The sequence below is a fragment of the Nanorana parkeri genome, unplaced genomic scaffold, assembly GCF_000935625.1.
Source record: "Nanorana parkeri isolate BGI_ZX_2015 unplaced genomic scaffold, ASM93562v1 scaffold400, whole genome shotgun sequence".
Lineage (NCBI taxonomy): Eukaryota > Metazoa > Chordata > Amphibia > Anura > Dicroglossidae > Nanorana > Nanorana parkeri.
Genome location: NW_017306668.1, coordinates 140,913 through 154,626, shown reverse-complemented (window position 1 = coordinate 154,626; position 13,714 = coordinate 140,913). Strand labels below are relative to the sequence as shown.

At 39.6% G+C, this 13,714-nt stretch overlaps 1 protein-coding gene across 3 annotated transcripts in view; it reads right to left on the bottom strand.

Moving 5' to 3' along the window:
• Positions 1-13,714, bottom strand: part of NCKAP1 (NCK associated protein 1) — a 114,127-nt gene that overhangs the window by 16,369 nt on the left and 84,044 nt on the right. For all 3 annotated transcript variants that reach the window (XM_018559500.1, XM_018559501.1, XM_018559502.1), the window contains 8 exons: positions 13,487-13,606; positions 12,115-12,254; positions 10,156-10,287; positions 7,726-7,944; positions 6,157-6,287; positions 4,844-4,941; positions 2,920-3,013; positions 2,289-2,371 (listed from right to left, as the gene is read on the bottom strand). In XM_018559500.1, the coding sequence (XP_018415002.1) occupies positions 2,289-2,371; positions 2,920-3,013; positions 4,844-4,941; positions 6,157-6,287; positions 7,726-7,944; positions 10,156-10,287; positions 12,115-12,254; positions 13,487-13,606 (1,017 nt within the window). The remainder of the gene's footprint in view (positions 1-2,288; positions 2,372-2,919; positions 3,014-4,843; positions 4,942-6,156; positions 6,288-7,725; positions 7,945-10,155; positions 10,288-12,114; positions 12,255-13,486; positions 13,607-13,714) is intronic.

Sequence of the window (13,714 nt, the reverse complement as noted above, 5' to 3'; positions counted from 1 at the left end):
AAAGGAAGCAATTTTCTTAGGAGTCTGTTTGAAACGGTATACCATGTGTGAACAAATCAGGAAAAGGAATAGAGTCACTTTCTTTAGACTCATTCAGTTGCATATGTAATGCCGAGTGCGAGCTACTGAACTCCATAAACAAGCTTTTTTGCAGCACAGCAGCCAAGAGAATAGGAAGCTCACTGCTTATTGACACTGGGCAATAAAAGACAAAGATGTCAAAGATGCACACATACATTTACAGTTTAATTAAATTCTTTTTATTTCCTTTAAGTTTGGGCTACATGATGAGGGGCAGCTCTAATTTCAAAATAGGCTGACTTGAAGGACTGTATTACAAGCAGCTAAACCACTTCTGCATGCAAGTGAGGTCAGTGCAGCTTCTGTGCTTCTTGTTTTAGCAGCCCTAGCCAACTAATCATGTGGGCATGTATGAGTGCTCTCTTCATGAAGGAGTTATAGGGAAGAGACAAACAGTAAGGAACATGCCACTACCCAGACTCCTAGGGCCAACCAATGCACAGGGGTTACAAATGGGAAGGAAAACCACAGTCCAATAGCTGTGTAAATTTGCATGCCTAAGCCAAGTTACTTTACAAGTGCAGCCAATGGCAAGTATTGTGGGTCCGACTGAGAATAACTTATTCACACTTGTTTTTTAATTAATTCCTCTGTGAGACTTGTGTGATCTGCTGCGGAAAGGAAGGTGCTGTACAAATACAATGACAGTTGCCACCACCTGTGCCTATTGACATGCAATAGCACATGCTATGATTACCTGCAGACGACCACACCCGGACACAATCAGTCTGTGTCGAGGTAAAGTCGTCCCCAGGTAATTGCAACATGTGCAGAGGAATTCTTGAGACTCATGAGATCTGCCCCATTCCCAAGTGTTAATGGGGCCTTAAGCTGGCCATACACCTAACTATTATCTGCAGATTTTCTGTGGTCAGATGGAAAAGGGGCAACAGATTCCTCCATCTACAATGTGTGGATTGAGTAATCTCCACCTGGGCCAATCTGTTGCACTTTTTCCATCTGACCACAGAAAATCTGCAGATAATTGTAAGGTGTGTGGGCAACTTAAGGCAACAATTGTTCTACCCAAAAATGTACACGTTTGCTAAAGGGTAGTAGTGGTGACTATAGCCAAAATAGTGGCAGGTTTTCCATACCCTTCAAATTTCCCGAGAAGACAGAACATTCCTTTTAAAATCAGAAGCCCTAATAGAGCTCATTCATGAGAACATGCTTTTAAAAACAGACTGAAAAGATAAAAAAAAGGGAGAAAAAAATGTACATTTTCTCCTTATGAAGCAACATTTAATAGTTTGCGACTAACTATGCTTTTACAGGAGATATCATCAGTAATTTCCTGGATGGGAATGTGACATCTAAATAATAGATTTAGTCTGAGATACTCCTGGCTAACATCCTAATGTAAAAAGAAGAAAGAAAAGGCCATTAGCGGATTAGAGATCTAAAATCAGGTGGAATACAAAGCTAATTTATATCTGGCAAAGCTTCACATGGTAGCAAGACAGATATGCCGATATACTTCAGTGGCTCACAGATTTAATACTGAAGATTCAAATCTTCTTACTGTTCGGGAATATACATGAACTGATGGGTTTTACATACAAAATTTTACTAACTCAGCTGGATGTTGTATGTTAACCTGATTTTAATATGTTTTGCTTGTTGGTAGAACACAACTCCGGGCTGCTAATTGTACCCATGCAATGCCCCTCTCCGTCTCTTCCTCTTCGCTACATGGGTTAAATGCTCATTTGTCTAGGAAGTAAAGGAATGGATACAAATACATACCTTATGCCTCACTCTCCCATTCGCCGGCATTCTCCTCTGCTGTCTGATGCTGTGGAATGTGGGCAGGCCCTTGCCGTCCTCCCATACAATGCAGGACTGTTGGTTCACCACACACGTTACAATCCGCCTGTACAATCTCCTTTAGATCTACCAAGAAGTATGTGGTACAAGGGCCTGTCTGACTGGATATAAATTGATTGGATAGATTAGGTATGCCCTTATATTATGCAGCACTGGGAAGTCTAAAGTTGATGGTACAAAGATTGTATGCTCCAATTGTAACGTGAATGGTGAGCCTAAGGATAATTTACACCTCTGTAAAATCAAAGAACTCTCACTAGTTGCATTGAAAATGGAACTGCAGAGCCATACTACAATATACAGTCATTACTGTCAAACCTTGCAAGACAGAAAAAGTAGCAGCATTTAAAAAAAAAAAGAAGTTTTAAGTTTCTTACATCTCGTAGAGATTCCTGTGCAAGCGAGCGGAATGACAAAATCACTCCAATGATGGTCATCCTCTTCAAGACACTGTCAACTGCTACAGTCAATGATACATAAAACAAGTTAAGTTAAATGTTTTATTATATACCACAAGCACAATAAGGAAGCAAAAGAGCATATCTATAAAGCCATAAACATGACATTCACCGAACATTCAATCTAAAGCATGTGCACCAGGAAGATACACCTGCAGTGAATGTTTGATGAATGTCACATTAACTGCTTTACAATATGCCCTTTACTAAGGATTTATTTTAATATGAAAAAGTGTGTATATGTGTATATATATATATATATATATATGCCACAAACAACTTCAATCAAGAATTTTGAGGGCTCGAACAGGAGTAATCTAATAATTTACCCAATCAATGAAATCAGTCCATCTAGTAACCATTACACCCATATTACCTCCCACTATTACTCATTTAACGATAAGGTTACTTGTTAAATGTAATTCGGACAACAGATAGACAAGGATTGAACAATGCTTCGTACACAAAGCAGGGAGATGCTGAACATAGAACAACAGTTTCCATATAGGCATGGACAGGTCAGAATGCATTTGGATACACAGTCACTTACAAGACAGTCGCTTAAAAAGAGCTTGCATTTGTTCTGGTTTGTCGAAACTTGTCCTCATCTGCGTTAAGATATCAACATTCTCCACCACAAGTTTCTAAAAGAAACAGATTTCTGTATGAATGTATACATTTGCAGTATTAAAAGAAAAGTGAAAAAACACTGTAATGCACTGATAAAGACTTTTTATGAACTCTATTAGGACACTAACTACGTCATTAACTACGTCATTAAGAAACTGGGCATTTATTTTAGATTGTGCCCACCTAGAATCTAACCAATAAAAGGAGTTTCACGTAATGCCAAATGCTTTTATTTCATACATGCCACAAAGGCTTGTTTTCCATTTGAAGCCAACTTGTCACCAAAGATGGCTAAGCAGATGTCATTCTAGTCTTCCCGAGCAGGAGTCCTGAGTTTATTTACCATCATGGGCATTAGTGGAATATGCATAATCTCCTCATGGGCATTTCATTTTGACTGTTTCGTCCCAGTCAAAATAAAAAAGAAGGCCATCAACGGACATATTTTTACTAAACAGATGCTTGCGTGTGTCACTGTAGCCGTGTTAGGGACATTAGACTATAAGCTGCCTTGGAGGCAGGAACTGATGTGAATGTCCTTCATTCCCTGTAAAGCCCTGAGGAATTGGTTGGCACTACATAAATGAATCCACACTGAGCCTCTGTCAGGCCACTTTATCTATACTGCTTAATCTTTAAAATGTAGACAATTCATCCTACCAGTGTGGATCAGTTCAATGCACTATGCAGTCTATTTGTCACCCGGAGAAGGGAATTAGGGTTAAAATACACAAATATACATTATATGTATATGTGTTGTATTACATGTAGTAATAGGTCTGCTTTAAAATGTAGGATGCAGACCTTTAAAGAACTTGCCTGAAGTGCAATCAATGCCTAAGACCTGTGCTAAAGAATTTATAGCCAGGCACAAGACAGCTGGCAGGCAAAAAGAAAAAGGACATTTATGTAGGAACATATCCACAACTGAAAGACACATTCTTCAATAGTAGAGTCTTTTAGAAGCAGAAACGAAGGTCAAATATAATATTGACAAGAGAATTGTTTAATTAAGGCTAAAATGACAGCAGCTTGGCCCATGTCTTCTGCTGAAGAATTTGCTTCTACCTAGCCTTTTGTAAAACAGACAAAAAGAACATTTTACATCTCTGGCAGCCATCATGGTATAATTCCAGCTGAAACTCCAAATTAAAAATGTATTTTAGCCTAAATATTTTTTTTTAAATAAAGACATATACATCTTGGGTGGCTGACCCACACCACAAACTGTAAAGATCTAATAGCTAAGGGCTTACACAAATTTTTTTCTAGTCTGTTCATAAAGCATTTTAGTTTTAGTCTGCAACTGAAAATAGAGGCAAATGTAGAACTTCAGAGAGATCATGAATCTCAAGGTGCTGATAGATCTTCTTTCTTGGTGGACAATCAAAGACTGATATTGAGCAATGTAGACAGCAAAGCTGGACATGTTCATCTTTGATTTAACTCTTCTTGGACGCCCAACAACATAGATTGCACTGACATCACCATTGCTAGGCTGCCAAAATTTGGGAACATCTTAGATAAGATAAAGCAATGTTCTCCAGAGAATTGCGGAGCACCCACAAGGTCTACCAGCTCTTTGCTTTGAAAAATTCTGTTGCCAAACACTTTTACTGGTAGGAAAAAAAAAATAACTTGGAAACACGTTTGAATTTTCAAAGCTTCAAAATGCTCCTAATTGCTCTACCTTAGAACAGTGCATTACTCAGGTATGAAAATAACACTTGAACCTGCCACAAAAGTTCCATATTAAAAGTCCTAATAGTGTAGCTTCAAAACCAAACGTGCATTGAATATAACAGAACACCACATTCATCAGCAAGAAATATGGTTCTTGGTACCTTAAGTTCAGCCACTTGGGAGGAAATATGCCACATGAGACTTTCACTGAGGAACTTCATGCCATATGGTCCCAGCAGCTCTGACAACGCTCTCATCTCTGCAAGTAGATCACAATTTATACAATACTGAAAACTATGAACAAAATATTCTTACAACAAATGGTCATAAAAAGTCACAATTTACTTAAAGGGGAAGAATAGTGTATTCTCAATCCATGCATATTTTACGTTATTACAGCAAAAACTCCCAGCCCCTACTGCACACCACTTGGACCATTCATTCTGATGGCTAGCCCGTATTTCATGGCGATCCCCAGCCATCCACAGTAGTACAGACCAAGCCATAAGGAATGAAAGGGCAGAGTGGCCGAAAACGTTTGGTGTGAACACTTTGTGGCGACAGGCTGTGCCCCACAGTAAAGTTCTCAGGGCGGGGATGAAGCCAAGTACGTTATTAGGTGACTCACACTCTTGGAGTTGGGAGGAAACTTTAAATGAGAACTTCCATATTCTTAGTGCCTTAATAGCTGCCTGCTTAATCAATAGGAGTGTGTGTGAGGCGGGTAAAACCTAAATCACTACAAGTCAATGCTGGTGCTTTGCTCAGTGACAAAGACCGACATTCAGCTATAGTAGAAATGCATTAAAAAAGGTACCTGCACTTTATACCTGCTAGAAGCGCTTTCTTCCCATAGCCACTGCCGGTCTAGACAGGTTTCCTGATGGTGATAATAGGGGACCATGCCTGTTGAAATGGCCACATTGTTTTCTCTTTCAGAAACCACTGTGAGAGTAACAGTGCAGGGGCACAATTATAAAAAGGCAAGGACAGCGCAATGTCACCCTATGACAAAGTGCCCATGCCAGGGCGACCAGGTTTGCAATGAAAGCTGCAGATTTAAAAGTTCTAAAAATGTCTTTAGAAATTACATAAACATGTTTCAACCTACATGTATGGGTTTAAATATACTTCAATCTTACTTCATATTTCAATGCGCAGCTAGATTGGTTTTGGATGTCTTAGAAAAACCTTTAACATTTCATGCAAAAATGGACATATAAATTTATGGGGGTGTTCTTTATATTCAACTTCTCTAGAAGTCACTTTTGTGTAATTGTTTACTTTTTTCTATACAGAACTTGAGGATAAATCTTAGACATTGCCAGCTCTAATGTTTGGTGCACCAAGCCTTCTTTTCATATGTGAATCATTAAAACTGCTAAACAGTAAGTCAACACGCTCATCTCACAAACCGGTATGAAACATACATGATCCAGCTTCCTCCCAGCTGCTCCAATCTTATCTCACTCACCAGATATGTCTGAATACTCCTCTGCATTAAAGGTTAGCTCATTCTCCGTGGGCAGATTTACAAAGGCTTTCATTGCTGGAAAATAAGCTATGTGGCCATTGCTAACTTGCCTCAGTAGTGTCTCCAAATACCTAAGAGAAAGAATATGACATGGTTAACATGGGTATTTCTTTCTTATTAAAGTAGATCTACAGTGGAAATTCAACTTTGGTTATGCACAACTGGCTTATCAACAAATGGAACTGTACCCCCTGGAACATGAAGCATGGTCGGAATGAAAATAAATCATGCACACTGCAAAAAAAATGTATTTTAACACTTCTAGGCACATGGATGTTTAGCGATCAGTGCAGAGATGGCAGGACTTACCCTACATAGAAAAAAAAACTTACATTTACACAATATAAAACACATCAACCCTTTGCATTTTTCATTAAAAAGCATTTATGAAAAAAGAATGTGTTATGTTCAAGAGTAGAGTTTGACTTCACCCACTCCATATAGACTGCCGCTCAACATTAGGGCATTCCAAAGTGATCATAACATCCAAGAATCCTGCTATGCTGAAAACATGTGGAGACAGCAACCCTCCCCCACCCCCCGGCTACATTGAACACATCTGAGTAAAAACCCTGACAAGACTTAAAGTAAACCATGCCACTTCTCTTTATGATGGACACTGGCAGAGAGAGAAGAGGACATTCACCAGGCAGGATATGGTTATGCCGCCGGGCCCACTCCACTCTCGTGCAACTCTCGGGCTCTCATTAGTGCCCGACACCAAATTGACTTCAGTCATTTTGGCGTTCCCCCCCCTGCCCCCCCCAGTTACGTCACTGCTCCTGCAGTAAGGAGGTGGCAAGGGAGCATGAATCGGTAAGTATATCCTTCCAAGGGGGCTATAAGAAGAAGGCACTGTCTAATTTCCATGGGTGGGCAACAGTTTCTCTATGGAAAAGAAAACCTTCTGGAGTATACTTTATCCCTCCTTGTTTTGAAATGTTGATTGACCTTAACCCGGACAACACTGTATAGATGTTCTAGATTATCATTTTAATGGGCATTAAAGTTACTATATGCTGCATGTATTTACAATTTATACATGCAGATATCTCTTGTTTTATTTTATTCTTTAACATGTTGGACTACAGGTGGTTCCTCAGATTTCACATTGTAAAATGTTATATTTCCCCCCATTTCTTGTATTCATATAAGCAATGTACATAATACAAGATATTTATGCCATTACTATATCACCTATATAATCTAATGCTGAAATACACATTTTTCTTTATTAACAAACATTTGACAAAGACAGCCAAAACTAAATACCTACATCTGTCAATTAACAATGCAATAACAAAAGATGTGGAAGTAAAGAAAAAACATTAAAAAAAAAACATCCTCCTTGCTTCTGCCTTGTACACAGAACATTCCAATTTTGAAGTTCTGAGAACGTTTGATAAGCTGACATTTGTTGGAAAGACGTCAGCAGAGCAATACACAATTAAAGTTACACATCAAGCAAGGCATCTCCAGACTTCAGAATCTGTCAGTGTGAGTACTTACCAATTAGTGTACAAACTGGTGATTGTTGGCTCTCCGTGGCTGTCTAGATGTTGTGTTTGTTGAAGCAGAACATTGTTAAAAACTCTTGTGATGTCAATCTGCACATAATTTTCTATTGACTGGAGCACAGTCATGTAGGCTCGTACGCTAGTTAATAACTCTGAGGGTTTTGCAATCTCTTGTGTGGCCTGATTGTACATGGTCATGCCAACAATAGACCTGTGTGGTGGACAATAAATTAAAATATTAGCTAAATCTCTAAAGCATGAATGCCAAAACCAAAACACAACATGAGGGGGAAAAAAAAAAAAAAAGACATTGCTCATTGTTCAGTGGGCAGCATTAATAAAACGGCTTCTCCCAAGGCTCAGTTTATTTAACTATGCAGAGCATGTTAACCCTGTAGTCCAATTGCAGTGGATAAAACTTATTGCGTTCGTCTACAGCTGCTACCAGCCATATCGAGTGTGGGTTGGTAGCAACTACTGTGGCAAAAGAGAAGATGTAAACACAAACTTCTAGGCTGGAGGTCCCCGTGTAAGAAACGCCAGTTTATTAGTAAAACCGGTACTTTATTATGCAGGAGATGAATACAGTATAACCACTGAACTGAAATACAGATCACGGAAGTGATCCTGTGGCTGGGCTATGGACATTGGAGTATTTAGCTATTTAGAGAGACCGTCACCTTGCCTATGCAGGGGGAAAACAAAGTGCATTTCTGAAAAGGCCCAGCCCTCCCACCCATACTCCCATTGCAAGCATTACCTCCACACACCTTCCTCTTTCACAACTGGCACTAAAATCACTGGTGTAGGCGACCAGGGTGGGAGCGGGTTTTGGCATTAATGCGACTCCCTTGGTCATGTGACAGTGCTTAGGCCCAGTAATTGGCTGCTAGGCCTAAGCACTGTCAAATATAAGGTCACATGCTCCTTCATACCAGGAAACACCAGGTAGTGTTGCTAGATGTGACAGAGGAAGGAGCGCTGGCAAGGTGGGGGAAAAAACCCAAACACCTCACTTTTGCTAAGGTGACAAGAAATAAACAAGCTTTAAAATAAGCCTTACTGACCTCTGCAGCTGTTGTGAACTTTAAGCAAAAATTGCTCCAGTACCTTAAGCTACAGGAGGTCAACAAGGGCTTATTTTAAAGTTCATTTATTTGTAAAAGTGACACGAGAAAAGCATGGGGCTGCCAATGCTTGTCTGCTTGAAATTCTAGTAGTCTTTCCCTGGCTTTAGTACTTTTTGAGTCACAGGCCCAGAGCAAACAGCATGTAGTTTCAGAGTTCCTCATCTCTACCTTTGTTTCAGGTCAGAGACTCAGAAAGCAATGAAGACAAAACATTAGCAAGGGATCTAACATACTCAATGGAGAGGTCAGCAATAGCAGCCCCCATTCTTTACTCATGAGTCACATTAAGGAAGTGTAAATATTTGAATGTTCATAGCCTTGCCATAGAATCACTTTAAGAGCTTATATTTATAAGGAAGGGTAGCACTATGCAAAAAGGAGCGGATATGTGATATTTCCCACACAGACTTCGCCAAATACCACACTGCAAATGTCCATCAGATGCTGCAATCACTGTTGTTAATGCTGCTAAACTAACAGCAACAGAGATTAAAGTCCAACATGCAAACCTTTAAAATCAGTCTATCACTAATCTAACATTCATTCTCATTAGTAATCATGTACAGGTGAAACTCGAAAAATTAGAATATCGTGCAAAAGTTTATTTATTTCACTAACGCAACTTAGCCGTTGTGACGGACTCCCTGGCACCCCGACATTCCCCAGCATTGGCAATACACAGCCTGGATTTGTCACAGCCGTCTACCAGGAGATTTTGGAGCACTTCATGCTTTCTTCCGCAGACGAGCTCTGTGGGGATGCCGACTTCATTTTCCAGCAGGACTTGGCACCTGCCCACACTGCCAAAACATTTTCTGAGATTGTGGATCTGGGTTTTCATGAGCTGTAAGCCATAATCATCACAATTATGACAAATCACGGCTTGAACTATCTTGCTTTGCATGTAATGAGTCTATCTCATATCAGTTTCACCTTTTAAGTTGCATTAGTGAAATAAATGGACTTTTGCACAATATTCTAATTTTTCGAGTTTCACCTGTACACAGCTGTCCTTTGTTCCATCAACCAAAACTATAAATCACAGCAAGGCATGTGTGTGTTGTTTTCGAAGATATAGAAAAATACGAATATCATTTGCTTCCAAAAGACAAATTCTAATGAAAGTCTTGCAATCTTTATTTCAACACTTTAACATAACTGATTGCTCACAAATTCCAAATTTTTTTTTTAATCTCAAACATTCTTAACTATTTATTGAGAAAGTCCAAATCTCGGATTTTAATTTTAGAGAAGTTAATAAAACTTTGCATGGCGTAGCAAATAACACTTACTTGGTAAAGCGAATTTCCAAGTGTGAGGTCAGATACTCTCTTGGCGTGAACGTATGTTCCCACACCACCATATTTGGTGCATAATTAATGGAGAAGCAGAGCTCTGAAAGTGCTGTATGCAGCTTATCCAAACTAACAGAAAAAGGATAGAAAAGGAAAAATCGGTCATCATAATATACTGCAATGCAACGTTATCACTCGGTTTCCTGACAGATTTCTAGAGAAACCCTTTAGGCATGAAAAATGTAATTTATATCTTGGATGCACGCACACGCATGTACCCACTGTGTCTTCCTCTCCCTCACTGCACCATTGCAAAGAACAGAACTCAGCATTAATGCAAAAGGCCTAACAACCCTTAAACTGGTGCACACTATGCCAAATGTGTCCAGTTCTTCATGAAATAAACGAAATTTGCACAATGGGTGCCGCTGTGGGCACCCTTCGATCAGAAGACAGAAGTAACCGGCCGAAAAATCTTCAAACAAATTGTGCTTGCAGTCAATCTGCAAGCACTGTTCACGAATTCTGACAGGGGCCGGCGGCCGCTGTCAGAACTCAAAGGAAATAGCAGGGGATTCCTCGATTAACACTTGTAAATGTTGATGGAGGAATCTGTTCTATTTTTGTCATTCAGCCTGCAGTTTGAACAGAAAAACAGAACATTGTATGGCCAGCTTCACTGATTCTTCCAAATGTAGCGAGTTCCATCAACCTGCATGTGGCACACTGTGCCCTGACAGCTGGCTGCAGGGGTTAGCAAATATTCATATGCAATACTTCATAGTTACTACATTTTTAACTGTTGCAAATATTGTCTACACTGTATATTACCTTAAAGCTGAACTTCAGCCCTACCTTAGTTTTGCACAGGCTCCATTCATGTGCTAAAATTGCCTCGACTTCACTGCACACCGATGATCTTACTGTGTGCATTAGAAACTGCAGCATGTTAGATAAGAGTCTGCCTCATTTCCTGGCTGTAGAGCGCCCATCATTTTAACGCTTTCCTCCCCAGCCTTATTGTCCCTGGGCCCACCCCTTGCATTAATTGGATTTTAATTATTTCAATCACGGAGGCTCAACATCACATGTAGTCATTACCAACAGCGGTCTGTATACAAATACAGTCTATCTAGATACTTCCCCTTCCTCAGACTGACATTCACCCATTAAGGAATTTTTATATTTGCAAAGCTCCTCCCAAGAACCAAACCCACTGCTTGCATCAGGGCTGAGAGCTCTCAAGAGTGGTTCTGAGTGCTGCTATGTAAAGCACATTGCTGTCCCCTCCCACCAGCCATGATCTGTCTATAGTGATTAGAAATGTAGTTATGACAGTAAGGCTTCCAAGTGGGCATCTCAAAAAAATCAAAAAGAAAAGTGCTAGTTTTGAATAGAGTAGATTTCTGCACACATCCTGTATTTTAAGTCAGTGGAAACCAATAAAAAGAGGGAAAACTGCCGTTTTTGAGAGTTGTCATTGGAACATGTGTCCCAAGATTTCCTCTGCCTCTAGGGCATCTGTATAATGTACATTGCCCAGCAGTATATATTCCAGAACAAATAGTGAGGGTGATTCTCCCTAGTGGGGACAAAGCAATAAAAAAAAAAAAATCTAACATAGCTTCCAGCTCTCTCCTACTCATAAAAACAAAATTAGGCTAGGGATCACTTTAAGTGAAAAAATCCTAATCCAAAAAAGCATATCAGAACCAGAAACTATTGGAGTCCCTAAGAGATACCAGCTACAACTGAAATGCCACTTTTCCATAGCTACTGTACTCTTATGTAAAAGTTAAAAACTTTAAAAAAACACAAACAAAAATGAACATGAAAAAGCCAAACTTCACAAAGGGAACTTCAAATCCTTCCTAGATTTCCGTGGGTGGCACCCATGCTGCAGGAAATGGGTACAGATTGGACTTTTTATATAGCAAACAAAAACAGAGGTCTTACTTTGTTACAACAAGTCTGTTCTTTCTCATGCTTTCAACTCCGGGCTTCTCTCTTTCAGGTTCTCCTTTCTTTCCCGTCTGCTTTTTTGACTTTTTATTTACTGCTTGACTGATTGTTTTGGCACAATGTTTTGGCAGTAGCTACAGCCGAATAATAAAAATAATTAAGAAGGATCCTCAAAAGCAAAAGACAACTAGAAAAACGACTCAGGAGAGCATTCTACCCTTCCCAGCATCACTTTTAAAATGTGAACAGATCACAAAATGTAATACATAGGAAATAATAAAACGACAAAAATACAACTGGTGTCTCATGATTTATGTTGAGTTGCACATAGTAGACACAGTCATGACTGTCCTTCACTCAAACTCATCACTTTATCTTTACAATGAATGGAACTATCCAGTTATGCCCCCTAAAGGAAACCAATAAATATCCGAAAATACAGAATACACAATGATCACTACAGCATCTGCATTCTTTGTGACTGATGGGTCCTCTTATCACACCAACTATTGGCGTGTGTCAAATATGCAAAAACTGCACGTGAGGGGCTGCAAGGTGGTATGACTCATCTCCCATCTAAATTAGTTCTTAATTTCCTTACCAAACATATGATTTGAACATTAATTTAGGAGCAGAGAAATGACAGTATGAAACAATAAAAACAAACCTTTAGACATCTGCCCTCCCCTGCTGCCTCTACCCAAACAGCCAATCATTGTTCATGCCTGGGCTCAGTTTTTACAACCCACTGTCCAGAAAGCACAGGCCGCCGATCCCCTGAGGAACACCAACGCTGCTACTAATTAACACATTGTGCCTGCACCTTCAATCGCTGTTCAAGGTGCCTGAAAACCAATGCAACTATCAACCTATTGAATGACAATAACTATACAATAAGAACATCCCCATGTGCCAAAGCTTGGGCCTGGCTATGTACGAGTGCAAAAATATGGGAGGCAGTGGGGGTATTCCCCCCCAAATTGAGAATATTTACTGGGCAGCACTGGAAAAAGGTAAAACAGGTAACTTATGGGGCTTACTACTGAACCATGCTGAACCATGCTGAACTGTTACCTGCCTTACTTGCAGCTCAGTACAGTCTCTGCATGGGTCAGAATGTAGACTGATAAATGTTTTTCTGGTGTTTATTTGTGAGGTTCGCGGTCACGGAAACTTCTAGTGGCTAAATTACTGGACTAAATAATGTTAAAAGTAGAACAAAGTCTAAAACTATAGATATGACTACCTGTCATTCTCTTTCATCACCTACAGAATTTTTTTAAGGGCATGTATATAGCTAATAAATGTTGCAAAATATTTCAAAGTTACAGCGAGTGTGATATGGCAGATTTATTTCCATATTTACCTGATCGCTCAGAGTGCACTGCTCTGTGCAGATGTCTGTGATGAGATTGCGGGCTTGCTTTGCCATTTCATCCAAGAACATGTTACATAAAGATAGGCTACGATCTCCAATGTGATGTCTCTAAAAAGACAAAGAGAAGGACAGTGGGGGTAATGAATTGACCAATTAATGAAGGAGATCTACTAAATTACCGGCAACATAAAAACATCTATTGCTTTGTAACATTTT